At 45.4% G+C, this 24,897-nt stretch overlaps 1 protein-coding gene across 3 annotated transcripts in view; it reads left to right on the top strand.

Moving 5' to 3' along the window:
• The window catches only part of IQUB (IQ motif and ubiquitin domain containing), a 200,775-nt gene that overhangs the window by 108,873 nt on the left and 67,005 nt on the right, over positions 1-24,897 (top strand). For all 3 annotated transcript variants that reach the window (XM_029616656.1, XM_029616657.1, XM_029616655.1), the window contains one exon: positions 5,080-5,290. In XM_029616656.1, coding sequence (XP_029472516.1) covers positions 5,080-5,290 — 211 coding nt within the window. The remainder of the gene's footprint in view (positions 1-5,079; positions 5,291-24,897) is intronic.

Consider the following 24,897-nt stretch of genomic DNA (forward strand, 5'->3'; position numbering starts at 1 on the left):
AATGCTGGAGCACAGATACTCCACGGGGATCCTGCAAAATAGTGTTGCGTAGAGAGGGGTGGGCGGCCGCCCCGGGAGCCGGGTCTAAGTCTCTGCCTGCACGGCTCAGAGCCTTTTTTTTTTTAATCGGTTGCGCTCGGGTCAGGAGGAATCCGGGTAAACCCTTTAAAAAAGAGCCGGGTCTAAGTCTCTGCCTGCACGGCTCAGAGCCTTTTTTTTTAATCGGTTGCGCTCGGGTCAGGAGGAATCCGGGTAAACCCTTTAAAAAAGAACCGGGTCTAAGTCTCTGCCTGCACGGCTCAGAACCTTTTTTTTTAATCGTTTGCGCTCGGGTCAGGAGGAATCTGGGTAAACCCTTTAAAAGAGTAAAGAGAGCATACGCGGTCGGCAAACCGTCAATTAAATTATGCAGTAGCAAGAAAAAGATCGCGTTTAAACGCTCCACTTCTGCACGTGCTGATGCTCCTCCTCCTTCCTGCCTGTGCGTCACCGGAAGTAAACTTTACCGGAGCCGCGTGGGCAGGAAGGAGGGGAAGCATCAGCGCGTGCAGAAGTGGAGCAGCACTTGCGTTTACGGACCACCGTGAATCTCAAGTCGCAGCGGCCCGAGAAGAAGAAGAGGCCCGGTAGCAGGGCCACTGCAGAGCCCATCCTGTGGCGACCCGCAAAGAGGAGGCCTAGAGGTGAGTGAGAGCCTGTACTTGAGACTGAGTGTATGAATGATTGTATGAGACATGTGACAGTGAGAGCCAGTGTGTGTGTGTGAGAGAGAGAAATGCATGTGAGAATGAGAACCTGTGTGTTTGAGGGAAGAAGATGGAGAGAAAAGAAACAGAAAAAAAGACAATATAAAAGGAGTGGCAGCAGAATTCATATATAAGGCGCACCGGATTATAAGGCGCACTTCCGATTTCTGAGAAAATCGTAGGTTTTTATGTGCGCCTTATAGTCCGAAAAATATGGTAGTTTTATATCAGCTTGTATATGTCTGAAATCTGTGCATAGAAGGTACATTTAGACTTCATTCTGAACTTTCAAAGTGGATTTTCTTGTATAAGTTTGCTCTAAAAATTAGTGGATGTGCATGGAACCCAGCACAGCATATGTGCACACATGGATGCCTGCTTAGGAGATCGTTTAAAAGGGGGTACTGATTGGGAGAAAGAATAATGCTGTGAGGGTCTGGGAGAGGACCTGAAAGAAGGAATTCTGGCTGGGAGAGGAGGCGACTAGGAACTGTGAGGGGAAGAGGGACTGGGAAAGGAGAAGACACAAGCTGTGAGGCCAGAGAGGGCTGAAAGAGAGGACATGGGCTGTGATAAGACGAGGAGCAGGGGTTTTACATCCAGGGGTGAGTGGTTAGATGACAGGAACTTAAGAAAATACTAACTGCTGAGCTGCTAGGGTTCCGGACACATAGGTGGTAGAGTGTCTTTTTATGTAGACATTGCAGGCAGGGGATTGGCTCTGGCCTAGAATCTGTGAGTGCTGGAAGAAGCGCTGCAGGGGGTGGGGAGGCAGAAATAGTTCCAGGGGAAAAATAAGTACCTGGGCTCAGTGAGTGCAGAGCAGGGAAGTGATCCAAGCCTGTGGAGGAGGGGAAAATCACAAATTGAAAGGTGAGCTGAGTCTGCCAATGAAAGGAAGCCTAACGATGAGGGATGGGATTCAGTGAAGTGATGAGTGAACCAAGCCTGCAGAGAAGGGCAGCTGGCTAAGGAGGAACCTGCTTGGGGAATGGAGGGATGGGAAGAGGAACTGGAGGGGGAGCAGAGAAGAATAGGTCAGTTGGAAATGGAGAATAGAGCAGGCTGAGGGGATTTAGAGAGTGGAGCTGGAAGAGGGTATTAAACCCCTTCTCTTGAATATAAAGTTCAAAGTATGCTCATGCAGGAGGAAGAGAATTAAGAGTGCAGAGGGAGATAGGGGGGGGGAAAGATGGGGGGAGGAGGAAAAGGAGTTTAGGAGAATGAGAGAAAAGGGAAAATTGAGAGAAAGTGGTGGGGACAGGTGAGGGTAGGGGAAGAGACTGTGGTGTGGATGGCCTGTTGGGGGGTTAAGAATGGAGCAGGAGGGAGGAAACTGGTGGGGATGAGCTAGGGTTGGGAAGAAGACTGACAGGTGGGACTTTGAGTGCTTCCCTAGCTTTTGTTTTGGCCCTATCAATCTTCCCCATGTTCCACATTACCTTCTCCTCTCTGGTCAGTCACACTCACAACCCACTGTGTTCTGGTTTTTCAGTTTTTCTGAGTGCACTGTAATTTACGTTGAATTCAGCAGCCCAATCATGTTCAGAAGATGGCTTCTAAGCTAATTGTGCCAAAACTCTGGAGATGAGCTATCAAAATTGAGCGATTAAATGTATCGAAACTGGCTGTAATATAAATCAATATCATCATGTATCTAAACCCACTATCAATGCCTCTCCTAATTGTATCTAAAGTAGATAACAATAGAGTTTCTGTACTGTAATGTAGGGAGAAGAGCAATGATTTCTAACTCCACCTCCCTTTATGTATGTACTTACTATTTACCAGCGACCCTCCTGTTCGTTGTTAGAAAATTAGCCAAACTGCCGAACAATACAAATCTGTTTTATTCGAAATGTACCCATGGCTAAGTTTAACACTTTGCATTAGGAAACCACAGGCAATTGGGGATACAGGCGATAATAAAAACAATAGTTATAAAAGCATATTAACGTCCAGTGCGTTATCAAATTACCATTAATTTCTGCTGGTCTCACCTATCTTTAGCCAAGACTTAAGAACATAAGAACATAAGAAATTGCCATGCTGGGTCAGACCAGGGGTCCATCAAGCCCAGCATCCTGTTTCCAACAGAGGCCAAGCCAGGCCACTAGAACCTGGCAATTACCCAAACACTAAGAAGATCCCATGCTACTGATGCAATTAATAGCAGTGGCTATTTCCTAAGTAAACTTGATTAATAGCAGTTAACGGACTTCACCTCCAAGAACTTATCCAAACTCTTTTTGAACCCAGCTACACTAACTGCACTAACCACATCCTCTGGCAACAAATTCCAGACCTTAATTGTGCATTGAGTGAAAAAGAATTTTCTCCGATTAGTCTTAAATATGCTACTTGCTAACTTCATGGAATGCCCCCTAGTCCTTCTATTATCCGAAAGTGTAAATAACTGACTTACTTTTGAATACTAATAAGCTCTACCTTACTAATCTCCGGGGTAGGAAATGGAGTCCAGATTCTTACCAGGCGACAGGTAGTAACTTTCGTTTTTGGATTGGTGGAAGTCCCTCCGTTCACCGGTCTCCAGCATAGATGCAGAGGGGAGAGTCATGGTCACCGAAGCGTCAGGCTATTCACTCTCAAGTCTCTTAGACCTTGTCTCTGCAAGTCACCTCGGCACAGCACAGCAAAGTGGGGGTGGAAAGCTACAGCACTCAGACAGGTCACCTCCTTCTCTTCAGATGAGTAACTATGGGCTGACAACAGATGGCCAAGAGAACTGTTACTTGATCCCTTTTCAAGGCCCACCTATGTATAATTCAACAACTGATACATAGACAGGTGAATGCTTAATTAAGGCTTTTATTTAGCAGACCTTCCCGCTCTTTTTACCAGTTTCTTTGTTCTGATGTTCAATGGAGATGTGCATTCATTTTTTCTGAATTAGGCAATTTCAAGGAAATTGTCGAATTCGGCATGGTTCGGGGGAACTGAAAAATGAATGGAATTTTTCTGAAATTTCGGAAAAATGTGTTTTTTGGGTTGGCGTGCACTAACTTTAACCCGTTAATGCTCACTAACCCAAAAATTGGGGGCCCCCGAAAAAAACCCCCCGAACCACAGGAAAAACAAAATTTCCTGCGGGGGCCCTGAAAACGAAGCCCGAAACAATTTAAAAAAAAAACGATGCACATCTCTAATGTTCAACAAGCGGTCAGTTCTGATGAATGACAGTTGTTTACATTTGACAGAGCGCTGATAAACTCTGATCCCGGATAGACACTTAGGACCATAAAGAGAGACCCTAATATTATTGCAGCACCAATTTCCATACAGCACCATCTGTGCTGATATTTTTTTTTTACCCCATTTTGGTTCCAGCTCGGCTAGTAAGGCTAATAAATTCTTTGGGCTTGTCACGTACACAGCAATGAGAAGGCGCTCTCGTGTCTGCATTTGGCTGTACATAGCCAAATGCCAAAGTCCATTTTTTTCCTGCATTTAGCTGTGTATTGCCCAAATAGGCCAATGTCCATTTTTACTGATGTCAGAGGGTCTATCTTAGCTGCTTGTCCTTGTTAGCAAGAATTGGGATATTTCCTATAGTAATGTTTCCTGAAACAAAATTGTTGCTGATTAAGGCCCGCATGCTCATGCTCAGCCAGTTGTTCCAAAAAAAGGCCCTCAGTAGCCTTAGCTAGAAAAGGAAGCAATTAAATTGGCTAACTAGTGAACACATCTGTATTTGCAGCCCTGTTTTAAAAAAATAGGGCGCACTGAGGTCTGTTTTAATGAAGAAGGGAGAATGCCTTCCCTCAATGATAAATTGATGATATTCAAAAGATAACCGCTGATGTCTTCATGCAGAATCTTCAATAAACTCAATGGACAGGAAACTGATTTTAAATGCACAATAGTCTGGACTATTTTTCCTTCAGATATATATCCTGCTTCTTCAAAAACAACCCTAAATTTGCAAAGTACGATATAGGAACCTCAGCCTTTATGTAACAAAAAGATTTACACAACGAGGAAAATCTTCATTTTTATTGTGTTGATTGGGCAATATTATGAAAAAAATAGGCTTGCAAGTTTTCAAGCATGATCATCTTTTCCTTTTGTGGCATGAGCCAATGAATGTTTTAAGACTGCTAAGGCCTCTTCTAAGGCAATATTTATTTGCATAATATAGTAAAATATAAATCTTGTTAATATTAATTATTTTTAGTACTCATGTGTGCAGTAATGGTGTTTTAGAAATAATAACTGAGTTTAATTGATGTGGGCAGTAAATAGAAAAGCAAAGTGATTTCTTCAGTATCCTATTGGTCTCCTAAGCCTTCTCCCATTTTTGTTTCACATGTAGGTGATAATAATTCAGACCTATTTCAGGAGATTTCTTGCAAAAAGGATAGTTGAACAGCTGAGACTTAAAAAACGGCAGAGACTGGAATGGGAATTGAAAGAAGAGTTGAGAAAAAAGAAAGAAAAGGAAGATCGCCTGAGAAGTGAATATGAGCGAAGAATGCATCCCAGAACAAAGGAAGACTTTGAACTTCTTTTCCATGCCTTGGAACGTAAGTTTAGGGGGCTGCAGAATGCACATCATAGGCCTGATTGTTTAAAATATCTTTTTCTTTATAACATTTTTAATTTAAACAGCAAGTGTAATCTTGTTGAGAAAAGTCTTTGAATCAAAGGTAACATGTAGGAGAAATATTCTTAAGACCCAATATTCAATACAACCACAAATGAATATAAAGATTCACCATAATAAGGTCCAGAATAAGGAAGACACTCCCAAATCTCGAGCATGTAATATTAGCATTATCAAATTGCAAACAAAAAAGGGCGATTAAAATTTTCTGCAAGGACAATAGGTAAAAATTCAGTGTTAGCTACATTAAGTAATAAACCATTGGTGTAGATTTTAAAAGGTTGTGCGCGGGTGTACATGTGCTCGCAAGTTATAAAATCTGGGGTCGGCGCGCGCAAGGGGGTGCACAATTGTGCACCTTGCGTGCGCCGAGCCGCGCAGCCTTCCCCCATTCCCTACCCCTCCACCCCACCTTCCCTTCCCTTTCCCTACCTCCCCTGCTCTTTCCCCCTACCTTTTTTGTCTTCTTTTTTTTATCTCCAAACTTACTTCAGCCCTCGGGCTGTAGTAAGTTGTGTGCGCCGGCTGACTGCTGGTGCACGATCCCCGGTCCAGCAGCCATGCGGAGGCCTCTGGCCCTGCCCCTGGTCCGCCCCCGGAAGGCCTGGCGATGCGCGTAAAGCCCCGGGACGCGTGTAAGTCCCGGGGCTTTACTAAAGGGGCGGGGCGTGGGTGGGGCGCTCCGGGGGCATGGGCGGGGCCACATGATCTAGTCCCTTTGAAGGAGGTAGGCTCCTGGTTTTGGCAAGATTATGAAGCATGCATCCCCCAGATCTGCTCAGGCAGCAGAAAGGTATTTTAAGTAGGCCATAGGCTCTCTCAATGACTGCCTTGTCTGCTAGTGGGCTCTTTTGTAGTGAGCATCTGTAGTGGTCTGTGGACTAGCTACAGATCAGGAGCCAATTTTGAGTGGATATCCTCTATCACCTCTAGGGGAGGAGACAGAGAAGAGCAGATACTAGAAAGATGCAGTCTAGAAGATTTTTCAGATTAATCAATCAATAAATAAATAAAGTTAGCTATCCCTTAGTGTTGAGCAGCAGAGCAGTTCTCTGGTAGAGGTTAGAGCGGTCCTCCTGGACCAATGCTGTAGCTCCATCTAGGTATGAGGGAGAGAAAAAGGTATAGGCTAATTGCTGTGTGATGATAGTGATAAGTGCATTTCTACCTAGAAGCCAGCCCCCAGTGATGTCCCCTTCTTGGAAGCGGTCATGAATTCTTGACTGCGAGAGGATGTAGGCATCATGACTGGATCTCAGAAACCTGGCCACAGTAGCCATGATGAGCCCATTGGCATGGCAGACCATCTATATATTGAGGGAGCAGAAGTCCTTGCAGTTGCAGTAGGTGGTTTAATCAGTATCTGTTGCACTTATGGGAATGTGAGTACAATCTATAGCCCTCAAGATAGAGGAGAAGCATGCATTATGTTAGTCATTATTTGTCGGTTTTGCTATCTGCTCTGAGGGAAAGATTTATAGTGCTGTGTTTTCCCAAGAAATGCAGTCAGAAAATGCTTGATACATGTTGAGGTGGCAGACTGGCTTATTCCAACTGTGACTCCTAGAGATGTCTAGAAGGTGCCAGTGGACAAAAATGCCCAGGACAGTAATGACCTTGATATGTACTGGCAAGGTGTGACCGCTATGGGTGGAAGGGTATAGGCCCTATTCTAGTTGCTGGCATAAATACAATATGGTTTCCTTGCTGAATCTGAACTTGCGTACAACTTACTCCTCTGATAGATCCAAATGTGTGCCCTAGTCCTGAATACTGTCATTAAGGAGTACCTCCTTCTCCTCTCTTCTTTCTCCCTCCTCAGCCATTGTGCCATGACTATCCATAAGCCTATTAGAGTCATTTTGAAATTAGATTCCTCACCACTCACTCCCAGCCCCTAGTATGGCCCAGTCTGTCCCAGTGAGTCAAACTCACTTCCATCCCATAATCTGCTGCCATGTCCATTCACTCAGAGAAGCCAGCCCATCAAACACCAAGTTGAAAAACACAAAGAAAGTTTGAACTTGGCATGTAAAATAACTGTAGTAAACTTACTCGCATACAAGGGGATTTAAAATCCCTGGCGCGCGGAAATCCCGGAAGATATGCGTGTGGCCAGGCTGCGCACACACGAGCACATTTTCAAAACGGCCCGGTCACGGGTGTATCTCCCGGTATGCGCGGAAGTGCCGGGCTTTTAAAAAGGGGCAGGCCGGGGGCGGGGGCTGGCTGGGACAGCACCATTTTGCGCTGTCCCGCTGAGGCAGGAGCAGGTAAGTTTTTAAATAAAAGTAAAATAGGGTAGATACGGTGGGTTTAGGGGTCAGAGTGGAGAGCGGAAAAGGGAGATAGGTTAGGGGGATAGGGAACTGGGTAAAGGCCCTATTGCGTCGCCGCATGTTTTTTTTACAAAATAATCCTCTCTTGTGCATGCGAATCAGAACCCACGTGCACGTGCCAATATAAAATTGGGTGCTCATGTGCGGTGGGTATCTCATTTTATAACATGCGTGCAGTGACACGTACATGTTATAAAATTGGTGCGTCCATGTGTGCGCGCTGGGAGCTGCGTGCACATGGATGCCTCCGCAGTCTTTTTAAAATTTACCCCATAGTCTTGATGACATTTGCACATAAATTGCTTATAAAATAGCTACTTATGCGCGTATGTGCTAACCATGTCCTGACATGTCCCAAACATGCCCATTTGTTGTGCGTATATTTCTTCATGAAGGTTGATATATGCGCTTATGTGGACCAATTTGAATAATCGATATATGTGCATGAGCTCAACATACACGTATATATGACCTTTTTTGTGCATCAATCTTTTGAAAATTACCTTCTGTGAGTATAGATTTGACACAAGGGTAGGTGAGTGGGTTGGAGGGAAAACAAGAAAACAGCTCTATCACACGCCCAGAGATCAAAGCGCAATCAATTAAGGAAAACCCCTAAGTAGAAGGAAGTATAATTCAAAGCACAATCAATTTCCCCTAAGCAAGAAATATTTTAGTTAAGCAAGTGAGACAGAACCCAGTGTCAGAAGTTCCTGCTTTAACAGCAACTCCCTCAGGAGTTAGGTTTTGCCACCTCATAAGGTCAACTAAGTGTTAATTAAATGAGTCAAACAAAACAAGTGCATGTTTTGGAGAGCAGAATTTGAGGAAAGTTACCAGTTATCTTTTAACAGAATCGTAGTGATCAGGGCTTCCATGCTAGGTTTTTTTTCTCTGTGTATTTATCTACCTAGAGAATCTCTAGAAAATTATTCTTGGAAAAGTATCAAGACATTATAAAGTAAGACTTTGTACTTATTAAGAACTAGTCTCAATGTAAGACTTAAGGGATAATGCCATATATTTTGCATTTCTTGAATGATAACGTCATAAAGCACTTGCAATGTCAAAATGTAATTTTATGTTATTTTTCCTTAATTTTCAGTGTACAGTTCATAAATATTTAAGAAAAACTGCTGTCTGACATAATAGCATTCTTTCCTAACTAGTTGATAGGAGGTGGATTGGAATTTCTACCAATAAAATGGAAAACTTTAATTAATTAATTAATTAATTAATTAATTAATTTAACAGTTTTTCTATACCGACATTAGTGGGCACATTATATCGGTTTACATTAAACAATAGATGGAAAATACAATGAACGGGGAAGGGACAGCAAAATGCAACATGGTGCAACAACGGTGCTGCAGATAGAGTAGGCTATAGTGGGGAGCCTGAGAAGGAGAACTGGAGAGGTAATGTTAACGTAATAACTTAAACATAATAACTTAGAGTGCATGAAGTTAACGGTAAGGTGATGAGGTGATGTCATGAAATACGTGGATCTAGTCTGGATATGCCTGGTGGAAAAGCCAGGTCTTTAGCATTTTCTTGAATTTGAAGGGGCAGGGCTCAAGGCGGAGGTTTGTAGGTAGGGCATTCCAACGAGTGGGGCTAGCAATTGATAGGGCGCGATCCCTTATTGAGGTGAGGCGGGCATTCTTGAGGGATGGGATGTGCAGGGTACCTTTGAGATTTGCTCTGGTTGGGCGGGAGGAGTGCGTGAATCGGAAAGGTTTATTGAGCCAGGTGGAGTTGTTTTTGTATATGGATTTGTGAATAAAGGTGAGGGTCTTAAATAAGATGCATGATGGGATAGGGAGCCAGTGGAGGTCTTTTAGGAGGGGGGTTATGTGGTCGGATTTACGTGCATTCATGATGGTTCTAGTGGTTGCGTTCTATAGCATTTGGAGTGGTTTGATTGTGGAGTAGGGGAGGCCTAAGTACAAGGAGTTGCAGTAGTCCAGTTTGGATGAAAGTGTTGCTTGAATGACTGTTCTGAGATCGTGGGTGTGGAGTAAGGGTTTGAGTTTTTTTTATAATGTTGAGCTTGTAAAAGCCTTCTTTTAAAACAGAGTTGATGTGATTTTTTAGGTTTAGGTGTTGATCAATTAGAACACCCAGGTTTCGTACTGGAGGCTGTGAGGCAAAGGAGCTGGAAGCTGGGTCATTAGTTGGTGAGAGCTTGAGTGTTTGGTGGTTGTGGATGAGGAGCAGTTCAGTCTTAGAGGAGTTGAGGGCGAGGTGGAGGTTAGTGATTAGGGAATTAATGGAGGAGAGGCATTTTTCCCAAAATTTTAGCGTTGTGGAGATGGATTCTTGTATAGGTATAATGATTTGTACATCATCTGCGTAGATGTAGAATTTGAGGCTGAGTTCAGATAGTAGCTGGCATAGGGGCAGGAGGTAAATATTAAATAGGGTGGAGGAGAGAGAGGAGCCTTGGGGGACTCCTTGGGTGAGGGAGAGATGTGTGGATTCTGAGTTTCCTAGTTTACAGAAAATTTTCTATTAGCCAGGTAGGATTTGAACCAAAGGAGGGCTGCGCCAGAGATGCCAATGTCAGTTAGGCGGGAAGGGAGAAGATTGTGGCTTATCGTGTCAAAGGCTGAGGAAATGTCAAGGAAGGCAATGATGAAGCTATGACCTCGGTCTAGGCCAGTGAGGAGGGCGTCAGTGAGGGAGAGTAAGAGTGTTTTGGTGCTCAAGTTTTTACGAAAGCCAAATTGAGAGGGGTGAAGGATGTTGTTGTCTTCGAGGTAGTCCATAAGATGGGAGTTTACCACCTTTTGCATGATTTTAGTGATGAAGGGAAGGTTTGAGATGGGACAGTAGTTGGCTGGGTCTTTGGGGTCTAGGGAAGGTTTTTTGAGCAGGGGTTTGACAACTGCGTGCTGTATTCTGCGATTCACCTTTTTGGCTGCTTGAGACCTGAGAATCTCAAGTAAATTTCCAAACTCTGTTTCACAGTTAACATGTAGCATTTATTTATTTATTTATTTATGCATTTATTTATTTATTTATTTATTTATTTAAAATCTTTTCTGTACCGTCATTCAATAAATTAACCATCACAACGGTTTACAAAAAGGCACATAAAGTACTAGAAATCAATTTAAAATAGCTAAAACATTATAGACGTGCCAACAATGTGCAGTAACAGGGTTCTTTCAATATAAAACTATTTGTTGAGTATTGATTTTGTTAGGTTGAAAGTTTCTTTTGCAGTTCATATATAAAGAAAACAATCTTAGGTGTGTTTAAAGGTGGGAAAGAAAAAGGAAATTAAAAACAACATATTTGGTGCCGGGTTACGATCTTATTTGCTTTCTCCATTCTCTTTATAAAAAGCCTGTTTAAAGAGCCAGGTTTTTAGGCTTACTCTGAAAAGTTTGAAGTTTTTCTGCAGTCTTATCTCCATCTGGGTCAGTTGGATTTGGCATTGTTCTTTGACTTAAAAAACTGGTTGCCTAAGACTGAAAATATAAAACCTTGCTTTTTATCAGGAAGTATGGATTCCTTTGTTAGACAATTTTGGATTGCTTAAATCTACCTGAGCTAACCAAGAGAGCACACAAAACTTGTACCACAAAGTTCAATTATGGTTGTGCCACTTTGCCTTAAGACTCAAAACCTACAAGACCAAGTCAATTTTGCTAAGAGATCTTCCACTTCAAAAGTCCATTAAATAAAATGCTTATTAGATTTATATTTAGCATCCAGTGTTGCGGTTCTGGCCGCGAGTGCCGCGACCAGACCCTTACCTCCGTGCTTCTGGACCTACTCCCGTTTCTGGAGGCCTGGTTTGCGCCCTGTTTGGTGGCGTCCCTGCGGGGGCCGCGCCCCAGGAAGCTTCCCATGGACATCCTGCTTCTAGGCGCGCGCGCGTGCCACTTGGACGCTTTTCTAGGCCGTTTCCTGCTAGTGGTGACTCCGCCCAGTTCCTGACGTCAGACGCCGCGGCCTTGATAAGCCGGCCGCGGACACTCAGTCTTGGCCTTGCAACGGGCTTACCTCCTGGTTCCCTGTTGCGTCGTGCCCTGGAGTGACTTGCCTTGCTACTCCCTCTGTTCCTGCTTGCCTGCTACAGTACCTGCTTGGTTCCTGCTTGCCAGCTACAGTACCTGCTTGCTTGGTTCCTGCTTGCCTGCTACGGTTCCTGCCTGTTTCCTGTACCCGAGTCCTGCTACAGTTCCTGTCTGGTTCCAGTACCCAAGTCTTGCTACAGTTCCTGCCTGGTTCCAGTACCTGAGTCTTGCTACAGTTCCTGACTGGTTTCAGTACCCGAGCCCTGCTCCAGTTCCTGCCTGGTTCCAGAACCCAAGCCCTGTTACAGTACTTATCTACTGTCCTAGTCTGGTTCTAGTTCTCAGTCCTGATCAACAACTCGCCTAAGTCCCAGCGGCCGGGCCCCTACAGGATCCTCCCGGGGGGGCTTCGGCTTCCAAGGGTGAAGCCGCCTAAGTCCCAGCGGTTAGGCTCCTACGGGCTCCTCCCGGGGGAGTACCAGCTTCCAGGGTGAACAGCACCTCTACGTCCTGCCTGAACATCTGCCTCCCGGCCTGCCACATACTAGAGACATTGACCACCTTTCCCAGTCTCCTGCAGATCGGCCTAAGGGTCCACGAAACTGAGACTCCATAACAGATTGCAAGGCCATGGACTCGGCGGATGCGCCTGTCCCCTTGGATCTGCCAGGGTTGGCCCAGCAGCTACAGTATCAACAACAGTACCTCAAGGTCCTTACTGGTTCGGTAGGGGAGTTATCGGCCCGTTTGGATGCCAGGGCCTCGCCTGCCCCAGAACCAGTACCCAAGGGTCAAGATTCTTCAGTGACTCAGCTGCCGGCACCCTCTTGTTACGCTGGTGATTTAAGGACCTGCCGCGGCTTTCTGAACCAATGTTTTATACCGTTCTCTCTGTTGCCCCAGCAGTTCCCCTCGGATGCGGTGAAAGTGGCGTATATCCTGTCCTTGCTTGATGGGAAAGCCGTAATCTGGGCTTCTCCCCTTTGGGAAAATAATGATTCCTCACTAACGAACTTACAACAGTTCATCTCGAACTTTCGACAGGCCTTTGATGAGCCCGCCCGAGTAGCCACGGCTATATCTGATCTGCTGCAACTCCGTCAGGGGGCTCGCTCCTTGGCAGATTATGCTATGGAGTTTCGGACTTTAGCCCAAGAAGTAGGTTGGCGGGATGGTAGTCTTAAGGCCATCTTCTTGGAGGGTCTCTCCGGATGTATAAAGGATGAGATTGCTGCTCGAGATCTGCCGGAGGACCTCAACACCTTGATAGAGATGGCCGCCCGCATTGACCGTCGCCTATAACAACGGGCCAAGGAGCAACGCTTCTCTCGCCACAGTTCAGCTGTTGGGTCGGCGAGACCTGTGCCCTCTCCTAAGATTTCCCGTCCTGATGCTCCCACCTGCGAACCCACGCAGCTGGGTCGGGCCCCGCTCTCTGCTGAAGAGAGGCAACGTCGCTGTTCGTTGAAGTTGTGTTGGTATTGTGGTCAGAAGGGCCACTTCTTGGCACGCTGCCAGGAGCGTGCAGAAAATGCCAAAGCCTAGGAGGTCGGGAGGAGCTCCTCCTAGGCTGTGCTACAGCTTCTCAATGTACCGTGCCTGTTACCCTGGAATACCCTGGAGGGTCCATTGAGATTATGGCGTTCCTGGATTCTGGAGCCGGAGGTAATTTCATCCTGCAGAACATAGTCTCCCAGTTGCAAATCCCTACGCAGAGACGGGAGGTCCCGTTACGAATTACCTCTATCCAGGAGATGCTCCTTCCAGGACCTGTCCTGATCTCCACTGCACCCATTTTCGTCCGCACCGGGGTGATCCATTCAGAGGAGATAGCTTTCCTAATGTTGGATAAGGCTGTCCACCCCGTGGTGCTAGGGTTGCCGTGGTTACAGAAGCACTCGCCCACGATTCAGTGGGATACTCTACAGATTGTCAAGTAGAGCCCTTTCTGCCTAGCCAACTGTATGAAAGTGCCTAGGACTCCTGCACGTCCGTTGATGCACTCTGCCCTAGGTCCTCCTGCACCTCATGAGGACTTTACGGACATATTTTCCAAGACCAAGGCAGAGATCCTTCTGCAGCATCGTCCGTATGACTGCGCTATAGACCTGTTACCTGGTACTATGCCCCCCGAGGAAGGGTGTATCCCTTATCATTACCCGAGACCCGGGCCATGTCCAAGTATATTTCTGAGAATTTGGCCAAGGGGTTCATTCGCCCGTCCAAGTCGCCTGCAGGGGCAGGCTTCTTCTTTGTCAGCAAGAAGGACGGCTCGCTGAGACCGTATATAGACTATCGAGGCCTAAATTCCATTACTAAGCGAGACTGTTACCCGCTCCCGTTAATCCCGGAGCTCCTTGATAGGCTCCAGGGAGCGAAGATTTTCACAAAGTTGGACTTACAAGGTGCTTACAACTTAGTCAGAATTCGTCCCAGAGACGAGTGGAAAACCGCTTTTAATACCAGAGACGGGCATTACGAGTATCTTGTGATGCCTTTCGGCTTATGTAATGCTCTGGCGGTGTTCCAGCACCTTATGAATGAGGTGTTACGGGACCTTCTGAACACCTGCGTAATCGTTTACCTCGACAATGTGCTAGTCTACTCCCAGGACCTGCCTTCACACCGTCAGCATGTCTGTCAAGTGCTCCAAATACTTAGGGAGCATGGTCTGTACGCGAAACTGGAAAAATGTAGTTTCGAGAAGACGTCTCTGCCGTTCCTGGGCTACATAATTTCTGCAACAGGCTTTCAAATAGATCCTGAGAAAGTGGCGGCAATTAAGAATTGGCCCTAGCCGAAGGGCCTTAAAGCGTTGCAACGCTTCCTCGGCTTTTCCAATTTCTACCATCACTTTATTCCTAACTATTCCCATATTGTGGCCCCGTTGACTGCCCTCACCCGAAAGGGGGCCAACGCGGTGGATGGGCCTGTTCCCGCCTGCCAAGCCTTCGAGGCCCTTAAAGTAGCGTTCTTGTTAGACACCTGCCTTCATCATCCGGATCCCAGCAGGCCCTTTGTAGTGGAGGTTGATGCTTCCAATGTGGCCGTGGGGGCCGTGCTGAGCCAGTATTCTGATTCTGGACAATTGTTACCCTGTTCTTATTTCTCGAAGAAATTCTCCCCGGCAGAGAGCAACTATTGTGTTGGTGATAAAGAGTTGCTAGCCGTGAAACTTGCCCTGGAGGAATGGAGACAGTGGTTGGAGGGAGCCAACCATCCGGTTATGATTTACACCGACCACAAAAACTTAGCGTTCCTAAAGCAAGCCCACTGCCTGAACCCAAGGCAAGCCTGGTGGTTGCTGTTTTTCAATCGGTTCGACTTTACCTTACGCTATCGACCCGACTCTAAGAATGTTCGAGCTGACGCGCTCTGAGGTCGAAGAGACTCCTGACACTCCTCAGTATATTTTGGATCCTGTGAAAGTGAGCCTTGCAGCAACCTTGGTGTCCTCCCAAGGGAAGACCGTCGTTCCACGTGGCTCCTGGAGAGCAGTTCTCACTTGGGCCCATGACTCCCTCACTGGGGCCATGCTGGCTGTAAAGGGACTTTAGACTTGTTGAACCGATTCTACTGGTGGCCAACGGTGAGACAGGACGTCCAAGCTTTTGTGGGCTCTTGCCCCACCTGCGCCATTCAAAAGCCGCTCATCAGAAGGCCCAGGGTCCTCTTGCAACCTTTGCCTATCCCGGTGGAGCCTTGGACCCACATCTCCACCGACTTCGTCGTGGATCTTCCCGTCTCAGGAGGTAATTCGGTCATTTGGGTGACCGTAGACCGATTCTCCAAGATGGCGCACTTTGTCCCCTTGCCAAAGTTGCCTCCTGCACCTGACCTAGCCAACCTCTTCGCTCAGCATATCTTTAGACTTCACGGTCTCCCACAGGATATAGTCTCCAATCGAGGACCACAGTTTACTGCTCGATATTGGAAAGCACTTTGCAAACGCTTCAATGTGCAACTTAGTCTTTCGTCTGCGTTCCATCCCCAGAGTAATGGGCAAACGGAACGGACTAACCGAACCTTGAAGACTTTTCTTCGTTCGTTCATGAATGAACGACAAGATAATTGGGTCAAACTACTCCCATGGGCGGAGTTCTCATATAATAATCACACGCATGCTGCTCCTGGAAGTTCGCCTTTCCTCGTCGTCTATGGGAAGCAACTTCAACCACCCTTGCCTTCGCCTTAACCTTGTGCACTCCCAGCAGTGCAACTTTCAGCCTGCCAGCTTCTTTCCTTATGGACGTCTATCCAGGGAAAGATCCATAAAGCCGCCCAGTCCACCAAGAAATGGGCGGATAGGCATCGTCAGCCAGCACCCATCTTCCTCCCAGGAGACCGCGTCTGGCTTAGTACAAAAAATCTACAGCTACGTATTTCGTCTCGAAGACTAGCTCTGAGATTTTGTGGGCCTTTTCGAGTTGCCGAACGAGTGGGAGCAGTCTCATACCGATTACGCCTACTCTCCTCCATGCATATACACGACGTGTTCCATGTGTCATTGCTGAAGCCTCTTGTTTTATCCCGATACCACTCCCGGGCTCCTGAACCATCGGACCCTTCAGTACCGGACGAGGTTACGTATCAAGTACATGAGGTCTTGGATGTCCGGTTCCATCAACGCTGCTGGGAGTACTTGCTTGCCTGGGAGGGTTGCGGACCCGAGGATAATTCTTGGGAACCGGCCCGTAACATTTATTTATTTATTTATTTATTTATTTAAGGTTTTTTTATACCGGCATTCAAGAACTCGTTCTCATCATGTCGGTTTACAGAAAACAGGGGTGCAAGAATATAACCAAAAACATAAATAAACGTGGAGAAGAGAAGCAGTTACAATTAACAGGGTTCATGAACTGGGATTATAAGAAATAAAAGAGATAGAGGAGGATAATTATATACAAGTGTATAATGTAAATAAGGAGTCCTCTATATATACAAGAGAACAAAATAAATATGGAGTCCACTATATACAGCTACTTAGCATAGGAGTCATTGATGGATCTTGTTAGGTGGAGTTCGGGAAGGCTTGCCTGAAAAGCCATGTCTTAAGTCTTTTCCTAAACGTTAAGAGGCACTGTTCGTTTCTTAGATCTGGTGGGATAGAGTTCCATAGCGGAGGGCCTGCTGTTGAAAGGGCTCGGTCTCTCAAGGTTCTGTGATTAGTAGTTTTTACGGGTGGAACAAGGAGGCATCCTGTGTAGGCTTCCCTAGTCGGTCTTGTTGATTCGTGAACACCGGGAGGAATTTGTAGGTCGATTATGGTGTGTTGGTGAATGATTTTGTATAATAATGTGATGGATTTGTAAATTACTCTGAAGTGGATTGGTAACCAGTGGAGGGCTTGAAGGACTGGAGAGATGTGGTCTCTTTTTCTGGTGTTTGTTAGTAAACGTGCTGCTGCGTTTTGGACCATTTGGAGTGGTTTTGTATATGAGGAGGGGAGGCCCAGAAGAGTCGCGTTGCAGTAGTCTAATTTGGAGAAGATGAGGGCTTGGAGAATGGTTCTGAAATCTTTGGCGTGGAAGAGTGGTCTTATCCTTTTTAAGACTTGCAGTTTATAGAAGCAGTCTTTAGTTGTTTTGTTGATGTGGGCTTTGAAGTTCAATTTATTGTCGATTAGGACACCTAGATCCCTTACATGAGTGGTTTGTAGGTTGGTTGGAAGACAGACTGTGGGTTTGTTATCGGGAGTTATGAGTAGAACTTCAGTTTTAGATGAGTTTAGTACCAGATTAAGATCCTCGACAAGGACTTATTACGGCAGTTCCATCTGGACCACCCAAGTAAACCCGGACCGGCTAAGAGGGGGCGTAAGAGGGGAGGTACTGTTGCGGTTCTGGCCGCAAGTGCCGCGACCAGACCCTTACCTCTGTGCTTCTGGACCTACTCCCGCTTCTGGAGGCCTGGTTTGCGCCCTGTTTGGTGGCGTCCCCACGGGGGCCGCGCCGCCGGGAAGCTTTCCATGTATGCCCTGCTTCTAGGCGCGCATGCGCGCCACTTGGATGCTTTTCTAGGCCGTTTCCCGCCAGCGGTGACTCCGCCCAGTTCCTGAAGTCAGACGCCGCGGCCTTGATAAGCCGGCCGCGGGCACTCAGTCTTGGCCTTGCAACGGGCTTACCTCCTGGTTCCCTGTTGCGTCATGCCCCGGAGTGACTTGCCTTGCTACTCCCTCCGTTCCTGCTTGCCTGCTACAGTACCTGCTTGGTTCCTGCTTGCCTGCTACGGTTCCTGCCTGTTTCCTGTACCCGAGTCCTTCTACAGTTCCTGTCTGGTTCCAGTACCCGAGTCTTGCTACAGTTCCTGCCTGGTTTCAGTACCCGAGCCCTGCTACAGTTCCTGCCTGGTTCCAGAACCCGAGCCCTGTTATAGTACTTAACTACTGTCCTAGTCTGGTTCCAGTTCTCAGTCCTGATCAACAACTCGCCTAAGTCCCATCGGCCGGGCCCCTATGGGCTCCTCCCGGGGGGGCTTCGGCTTCCAAGGGTGAAGCCGCCTAAGTCCCAGCAGTTGGGCTCCTACGGGCTCCTCCCGGGGGAGTATCAGCTTCCAGGGTGAAGAGCACCTCTACGTCCTGCCTGAACATCTGCCTCCCGACCTGCCACATACTAGAGATATTGACCACCTTTCCCAGTCTCCTGCAGGTCGGCCCAAGGGTCCACGAAACTGAGACTCCATAATAGGGATGTGAATCGTTTTTTGACGATTTAAAATATCGTCCGATATATTTTAAATCATCAAAAATCGTTAGGGCCACGATACAATACCAATTCCCCCGATTTATCGTCAAAAAATCGTAAATCGGGGGAAGGGGGAGGGCAGGAAAACCGGCACACTAAAACCCCCTAAAACCCACCCCCGACCCTTTAAATTAAATCCCCCACCCTCCCGAACCCCCCCCAAATGCCTTAAATTACCTTGGGGTCCAGCCCATTTTGCAAAATGGCGGTGCAAAATGGCGGCGGCCATAGACCAACACGATTCGACTGCAGGAGGTCATTCCGGACCCCCGCTGGACTTTTGGCAAGTCTTGTGGGGGTCAGGAGGCCCCCCCAAGCTGGCCAAAAGTCCCTGGGGGTCCAGCGGGGGTCCGGGAGCGATCTCCTGCCGCGAATCGTTTTCCGTACGGAAAATGGCGCCGGCAGGAGATCGACTGCAGGAGGTCGTTCAGCGGGGGTTCCGGACCCCGGCCAAAAGTCCCTGGGGGACTTTTGGCCAGCTTGGGGGGGCCTCCTGACCCCCACAAGACTTGCCAAAAGTCCAGCGGGGGTCCGGAATGACCTCCTGCAGTCGAATCATGTTGGTCTATGGCCGCCGCCATTTTGTGGCGGCCATTTTGCAAAATGGCGCCGGCTGAAGACACCACGATGTAGTGTGCCGGATATCCTGCTCTCCCCCTTCCCCCGATTTGACGCCGGCTGAAGGCAACACGATTCAATTGCAGGAGGCCGTTCCGGACCGCTGCTGGAATCCCAGGTAATTTAAGGCATTTGGGGGGGGTTCGGGAGGGTGGGGGATTTAATTTAAAGGGTCGGGGGTGGGTTTTAGGGTGCCGGTTTTCCTGCCCTCCCCCTTCCCCCGATTTAGCTACGGACCGCCGCTGGACCCCCAGGTAATTTAAGGCAAATTGGGGGGGGGGGGGGGTTCGGGAGGGTGGGGGATTTAATTTAAAGGGTCGGGGTGGGTTTTAGGGTGTTTTGGTGTGCCGGTTTTCCTGCCCTCCCCCTTCCCCCGATTTAGCTACGGACCGCCGCTGGACCCCCAGGTAATTTAAGGCATTTGGGGGGGGGTTCGGGAGGGTGGGGGATTTAATTTAAAGGGTCGGGGGTGGGTTTTAGGGGGTTTTAGTGTGCCGGTTCACGATTTTAACGATTTTCACGATACTCTAAACACCCAAACGGCGACGATACGATTCCCTCCCCCCTCCCAGCCGAAATCGATCGTTAAGACGATCGAGGACACGATTCACATCTCTACTCCATAACATCCAGTGAGAAAAGAGAACTTTACTAATTCATTGGGTCCCTGCCGTTACACACTTTTTTCTGTCTCTTGATCTGGGTGTGAAATTTTTTTTTAATGGATGAATTTTTATTTGTAAGTGCTAACTTCTTTCCCTTGTCTACCTAACACAACTTTGCTTTTCTTGGATTTGAGTCAAAGCTTATTGATGCTGCTGTAGAGATTTAATGGTTTTTACTTCATGATCCATGCCCTTCAATTTCATGTGATTCTAGAGTTATTGCAAAGTGCCTTTTGTCTTCATTAGGTATTTTTTCAAACAGCTTAACATTAACAAACAATGGCCTGTTCTTTGTTAAGCATAGAAGCTGATAAAAAAAGAATAGGTATTTTCATATGCCAGATTCAATTTTACAAAATGTATTACATTAAAAAATACTCATTAAACACAATTTGAAAAAAAGATCACAAACTGATTAGATGTTAAACCTACTGCTATACAGGAGTCACTCTTATTCTGTTAAAATTATCACTGTAGGTGTGCAGAAATTGGGACCTTAAGTAGGATAATTTCTGGAATTTTATTTGTAGGATAAGCTTAGAAATAGTTTTACTGTGTCAGGAAAACCCACCACTTTAAATATCAGAATATCAGAGTGCATTGAGCAAACTCATTCTTACATAAATTATTGTGTGGGTTAGCTACATGTCTGTCTACTGGTTTATTCTCTACACAGTCCCCAAGTCACTCTTTTTATCATAAAATAATTTCACAATTCCTAGAACTATTTTTGTTTATCTGGCTGTAGCTACAACGGTTTTCACATTCTTCTGGCATCAACAGTCTCCACAGGCTACATCACTGCAGTGAAAATAGAATGAGATTGTTGTCCCCTGGAGATCTATGAAGGTTACTGCTGGAAAATAGTAAAGTAGAATCTAGCTACGGGGTCAGTTAACACACAGTGCACAGTATGCGACACAAAGGGTCTTCACAATACCAGTGCTTGATTTTCAAATGCAGAAATGTTTTGGAAAGCTCCTCTTAAATGTTGTTTTTGATTTTTAAATCTAAATTATTCTTAACATAGGGAGGATAACTTTTAAAGCTATTTGCTTTACTGCATGTGCATGTGTAAGTGGACCCATGGAGATTTATCCTAGTATTTTATAAACTGTAGTGGAAACTATGCAGTTGATAAAATGCTAGGTACTTATGCTCCGAAAGTATGTGCATATGTTTCAGAACACACTTATATTTCCACTGCAATGAAAGCGCTTACTTTTTCTATCTATTTTATAAACATGCCAGTGTATATTTTAGGTATATAAACACATAAAACATGTACATGTAAAACCAGGTATTTTATAAAGTATGCATGCAAAATACTTTCTTGTGTACATATTTGAAATCGCCAATTCGCTTATACCTCTATCAGTTCACCCAGTCCATTTCTAGTTCACCTAGCACTTCATCCTGAATTCCCCACCACTTCACCCAGACTTCACACCCAAAAATTATAGACAACAGACTAGTACAGTGGTTCTCAACCTTTTTTCTGTCGGGACACACCTGACAGATGGTTCTCACATGCATGATACATTGAACACATGACCATCATAGGGCTAAATGTAAAAGTACAGTTTGCATCCACAGGAACCCCCCTGACCCACAATTATGGATGTAAAGCAGAATTATGACATTCCCCGTACAACTCACCTTACAAAAAACATATTCTGGTTCTAGTGTCATCTCAATAACAGCAACACAAACTCCAACTACCAGACTCAATAGCCCTACTTATGAAAAGACAGCAGTTTATCACTAATGCATGTCCTCTTGAGAAAATACAACAAATAAGACTGATACAGTAAAATACCTCACCTCGGTCACATACACAGAACCGACCTGACATACTCCCAGGATCTGCAGTAATGCACATAAACTAATCTGCACACAGTTACACTTGTATTATTGAATGCACTCAAACAGTAACAACCCTACCTATGAAAAGGCAACACTACAAATATTAAATCAGGCCCTAAACATCAATACACCTTCTATTAGGAAAACAGAACTAGCCAAGCAGCTATAGATCCCAACACAGAAATAATTGCATAACTATACTAATAAGCAGAATAAATGTTTCACAACTATGAACAGAATAATATCCAACAATTAAAAACTCATAAAAATTATTTAAAATTATCCAAACACCAATAAAATATTTCAAAACAGCAGTCAAATCACATAATATTCAGTAATTAAAATGGCAGTCAATCAAGAAAAATAAACTTAAAAAGCCACCTTTACTAACCCCCTCCAGCAGCTCTCCTACTCCTCTTCCATGCAGGCCAGTAGCACATACCAGAAGCAGTAGTGGCTGAAGCTCTGTACTCATGGTCCTCTTCCTTAGTACCCACGACCAGTCTCTCTGTCTCTCATACACACACATACCAGTTACACCCCCATGACCAGTTTCTGTCTTTCACACACCAATCATCTCCCAACCAGTCTTTCTCTTACATACACATCAGTCACCTTCCCGATCAGCCTCTCTCTCTCAAGCACACACACACACACATACACACACACACACACACACATACACACACACACACACTCACACACAGAGGCTTCCCACTTCCATGTTCTATCTTACATATACAGGTTTCTCACTCCCATACTGTGTCTCTCACACACCCAAGTTTCTTACTCCTATGCTAGCTCTCACCACATGCACAGGCTTCTCATTCCCATAATCACTTTCTCTCTCTCTCATACATACACACACACACTACAGTCATCTTCCTGACCAGTCACTTCCATTGTCTCTCCTATATACACACATCACCTTTCTGACCAGTTTGTCTCAATCACACACATGCTGTCTCTCACACACTTTACATAGATGATCTCAATCAAATGCTCTCACTTACACACAGGCTCTCAGTCACAGTTACACATGCACACTCTCAATCACACTTACATGCTCTCACTTACAGACAGGCTGGCTGTCTTTCTCTCTCATTTCCTGCCCCCCCCCCCCCGAGCACAAATGGTAGCTGCAGCAGCCTCCTCCTCTAGCCCCCGCAGGCCAAGAAAGAAAGAAGAATCCCATCGGCCACGGGAGGCTAATTCTGCTGTCTCCTGTGCCGATTTCTGGCTTCTTCTGATTTTGCTCTGGGCCCACGCTACTGCTTGGGGCCGACATTACTTTTTCATGCAGCATGGCTCTTTCTTCTTCCCACGCACCCCTCTGCACATCACTTCCTGTTCTGGGCCAGGGTGGGGGCAGGTGCAGGAAGAAGAAAAGGCCCAGCCGCAGTTGCCAGCCTCCACTAACACTGCTGCCATTCCCATCCAGGCTTGAATGTGCTGATAGCTCAGGTGGCAACGGCAGCAGTGGAAGATAGCCTGCCTCTCGCTCGGTGAAGGAAGAGGGGGGGAAGAGCAGCGGGAGACCGGTAGCATGCGACAAACCTGCCGCTGCTTGGCGACACACCGGTTGAGAAGCGCTGGACTAGTATATAACAATTGAGTTAGTTAATTAGCAGGCGTAAATTTTCCCAAAAAAGTTAAATAATTTATATGGAAATATCTCTTATAAAATAGCAACTTCTGTGTGTACCTCTTGACTCTACCCCGGAACACTTCAAATTACCCTTTTCTTGCATCTGTAAGTATGTATGTGAACTGAAAATATGCATGTACTTTCGTTGTTTATAAAATAGCATGTATGTGAATTATTTTGCATAAACAGTAACAAAACATTTAAACATTTAAATAGTACCTAAAGAAACACACTTATTTAGGCAGGCGTTTCAGTTTGTTCAATGAATGGCCTTTTTTGTTGGCATTAACAGTGTTATCTAGCTATTTGGAGCACCAGGGACAAGATGAGGCACAATCACAAGAAACTGGAACACAGGCACAGGGCCATGGAAGACAAAGACAGAAGAAACGATTAGTAACACACACTGAGGAGCGAATTACCCAGGAGACCTGTTGCCAAGGCGAAGAATGTTGATCAAGGCTACCCTTTAGCAGTGGAAGGCATGCGACATCATCAGAAGCAGCTGCCGAGATTCTCTGCCAACGTGCATATAAGTTGTTCATGCAGGCACGCACGCACGCCAAGGTGTTTTGTCTGCCAGTTCCTCTTGTGCTACACAACATACATAAGAAGAGGAATACAATGAATTGCATCAATATTTTATTTGCATTTTATAAGCCTATCTAACATTAAAAAACTATCTAACACACTCATACTATACTCATGCACTCACATTTAAAAACAAACATCTTCAAAAAACATGAAAATCAGAAATATTATCAAATAATTCAATTGTAATATAAAGTGCAAATGCTCACATCATTTTTTAAACATTATACAATAAATCAACCAATGGAGTCAGTCCTCAAAATGTCCAACAAAGATCTTCGTTTCGCCAAGTTTATCTTAATGGCTTCATCAGGGATAGGACTGGTTTAGATGAATAACAGCTATCGTCTCAAAATATTAATGAGTGACACAACTGTAGAAATTCGAAACTTCAATTCTTAACAAGTCTTCCAACATGCGATCTACAAACCAAATTACATCATTTATCACATATCCCAAAAAGGGACTCTATAATATTCAACAACTAAAAATAAAACATAAATCCAAAACCTAATCAATTCATTTCATTTTAACAGGAGGACCGAAATATAAATGCACTACTGACACATTAAAGTAATTGCCACAAGTTTATATTATACGTTTATACCAATCTAAAAAAGGGGGGCCGCAACAGTAAATTACAAAAAGTAAATCCCCGCTATCTTATACACAGTGATACAATGAGTTAACTAAAGAATACCCACCAAACCTTCAAAATGTATTCGGTATGAAGTCCCTTCAAAGAAGATTCAAAAATCATTCATCTCTCAACCCACTCTAAAGTTCAACCCGTTCTAATATACAAAAATGGAAAGAAAAAAGTGGAAAGAAAAAATGTCATGTCATAAAACAGTTATCTTAATGAATCTCAACATTAATTCCATATTAAAGTCAAAAGCAGGTAGAAAAATCATACCTTTAACGGGGGCACTTCCAAGTGACACTTAAATTTAATGTGTCACCATTAATAGACTTCTTAGAAACTACAACGCTAAAGAAAAAGAAGAAGAAAATGAAAAAGTG

The sequence above is a fragment of the Rhinatrema bivittatum genome, chromosome 9, assembly GCF_901001135.1.
Source record: "Rhinatrema bivittatum chromosome 9, aRhiBiv1.1, whole genome shotgun sequence".
In the NCBI taxonomy this organism is placed as follows: Eukaryota; Metazoa; Chordata; class Amphibia; order Gymnophiona; family Rhinatrematidae; genus Rhinatrema; species Rhinatrema bivittatum.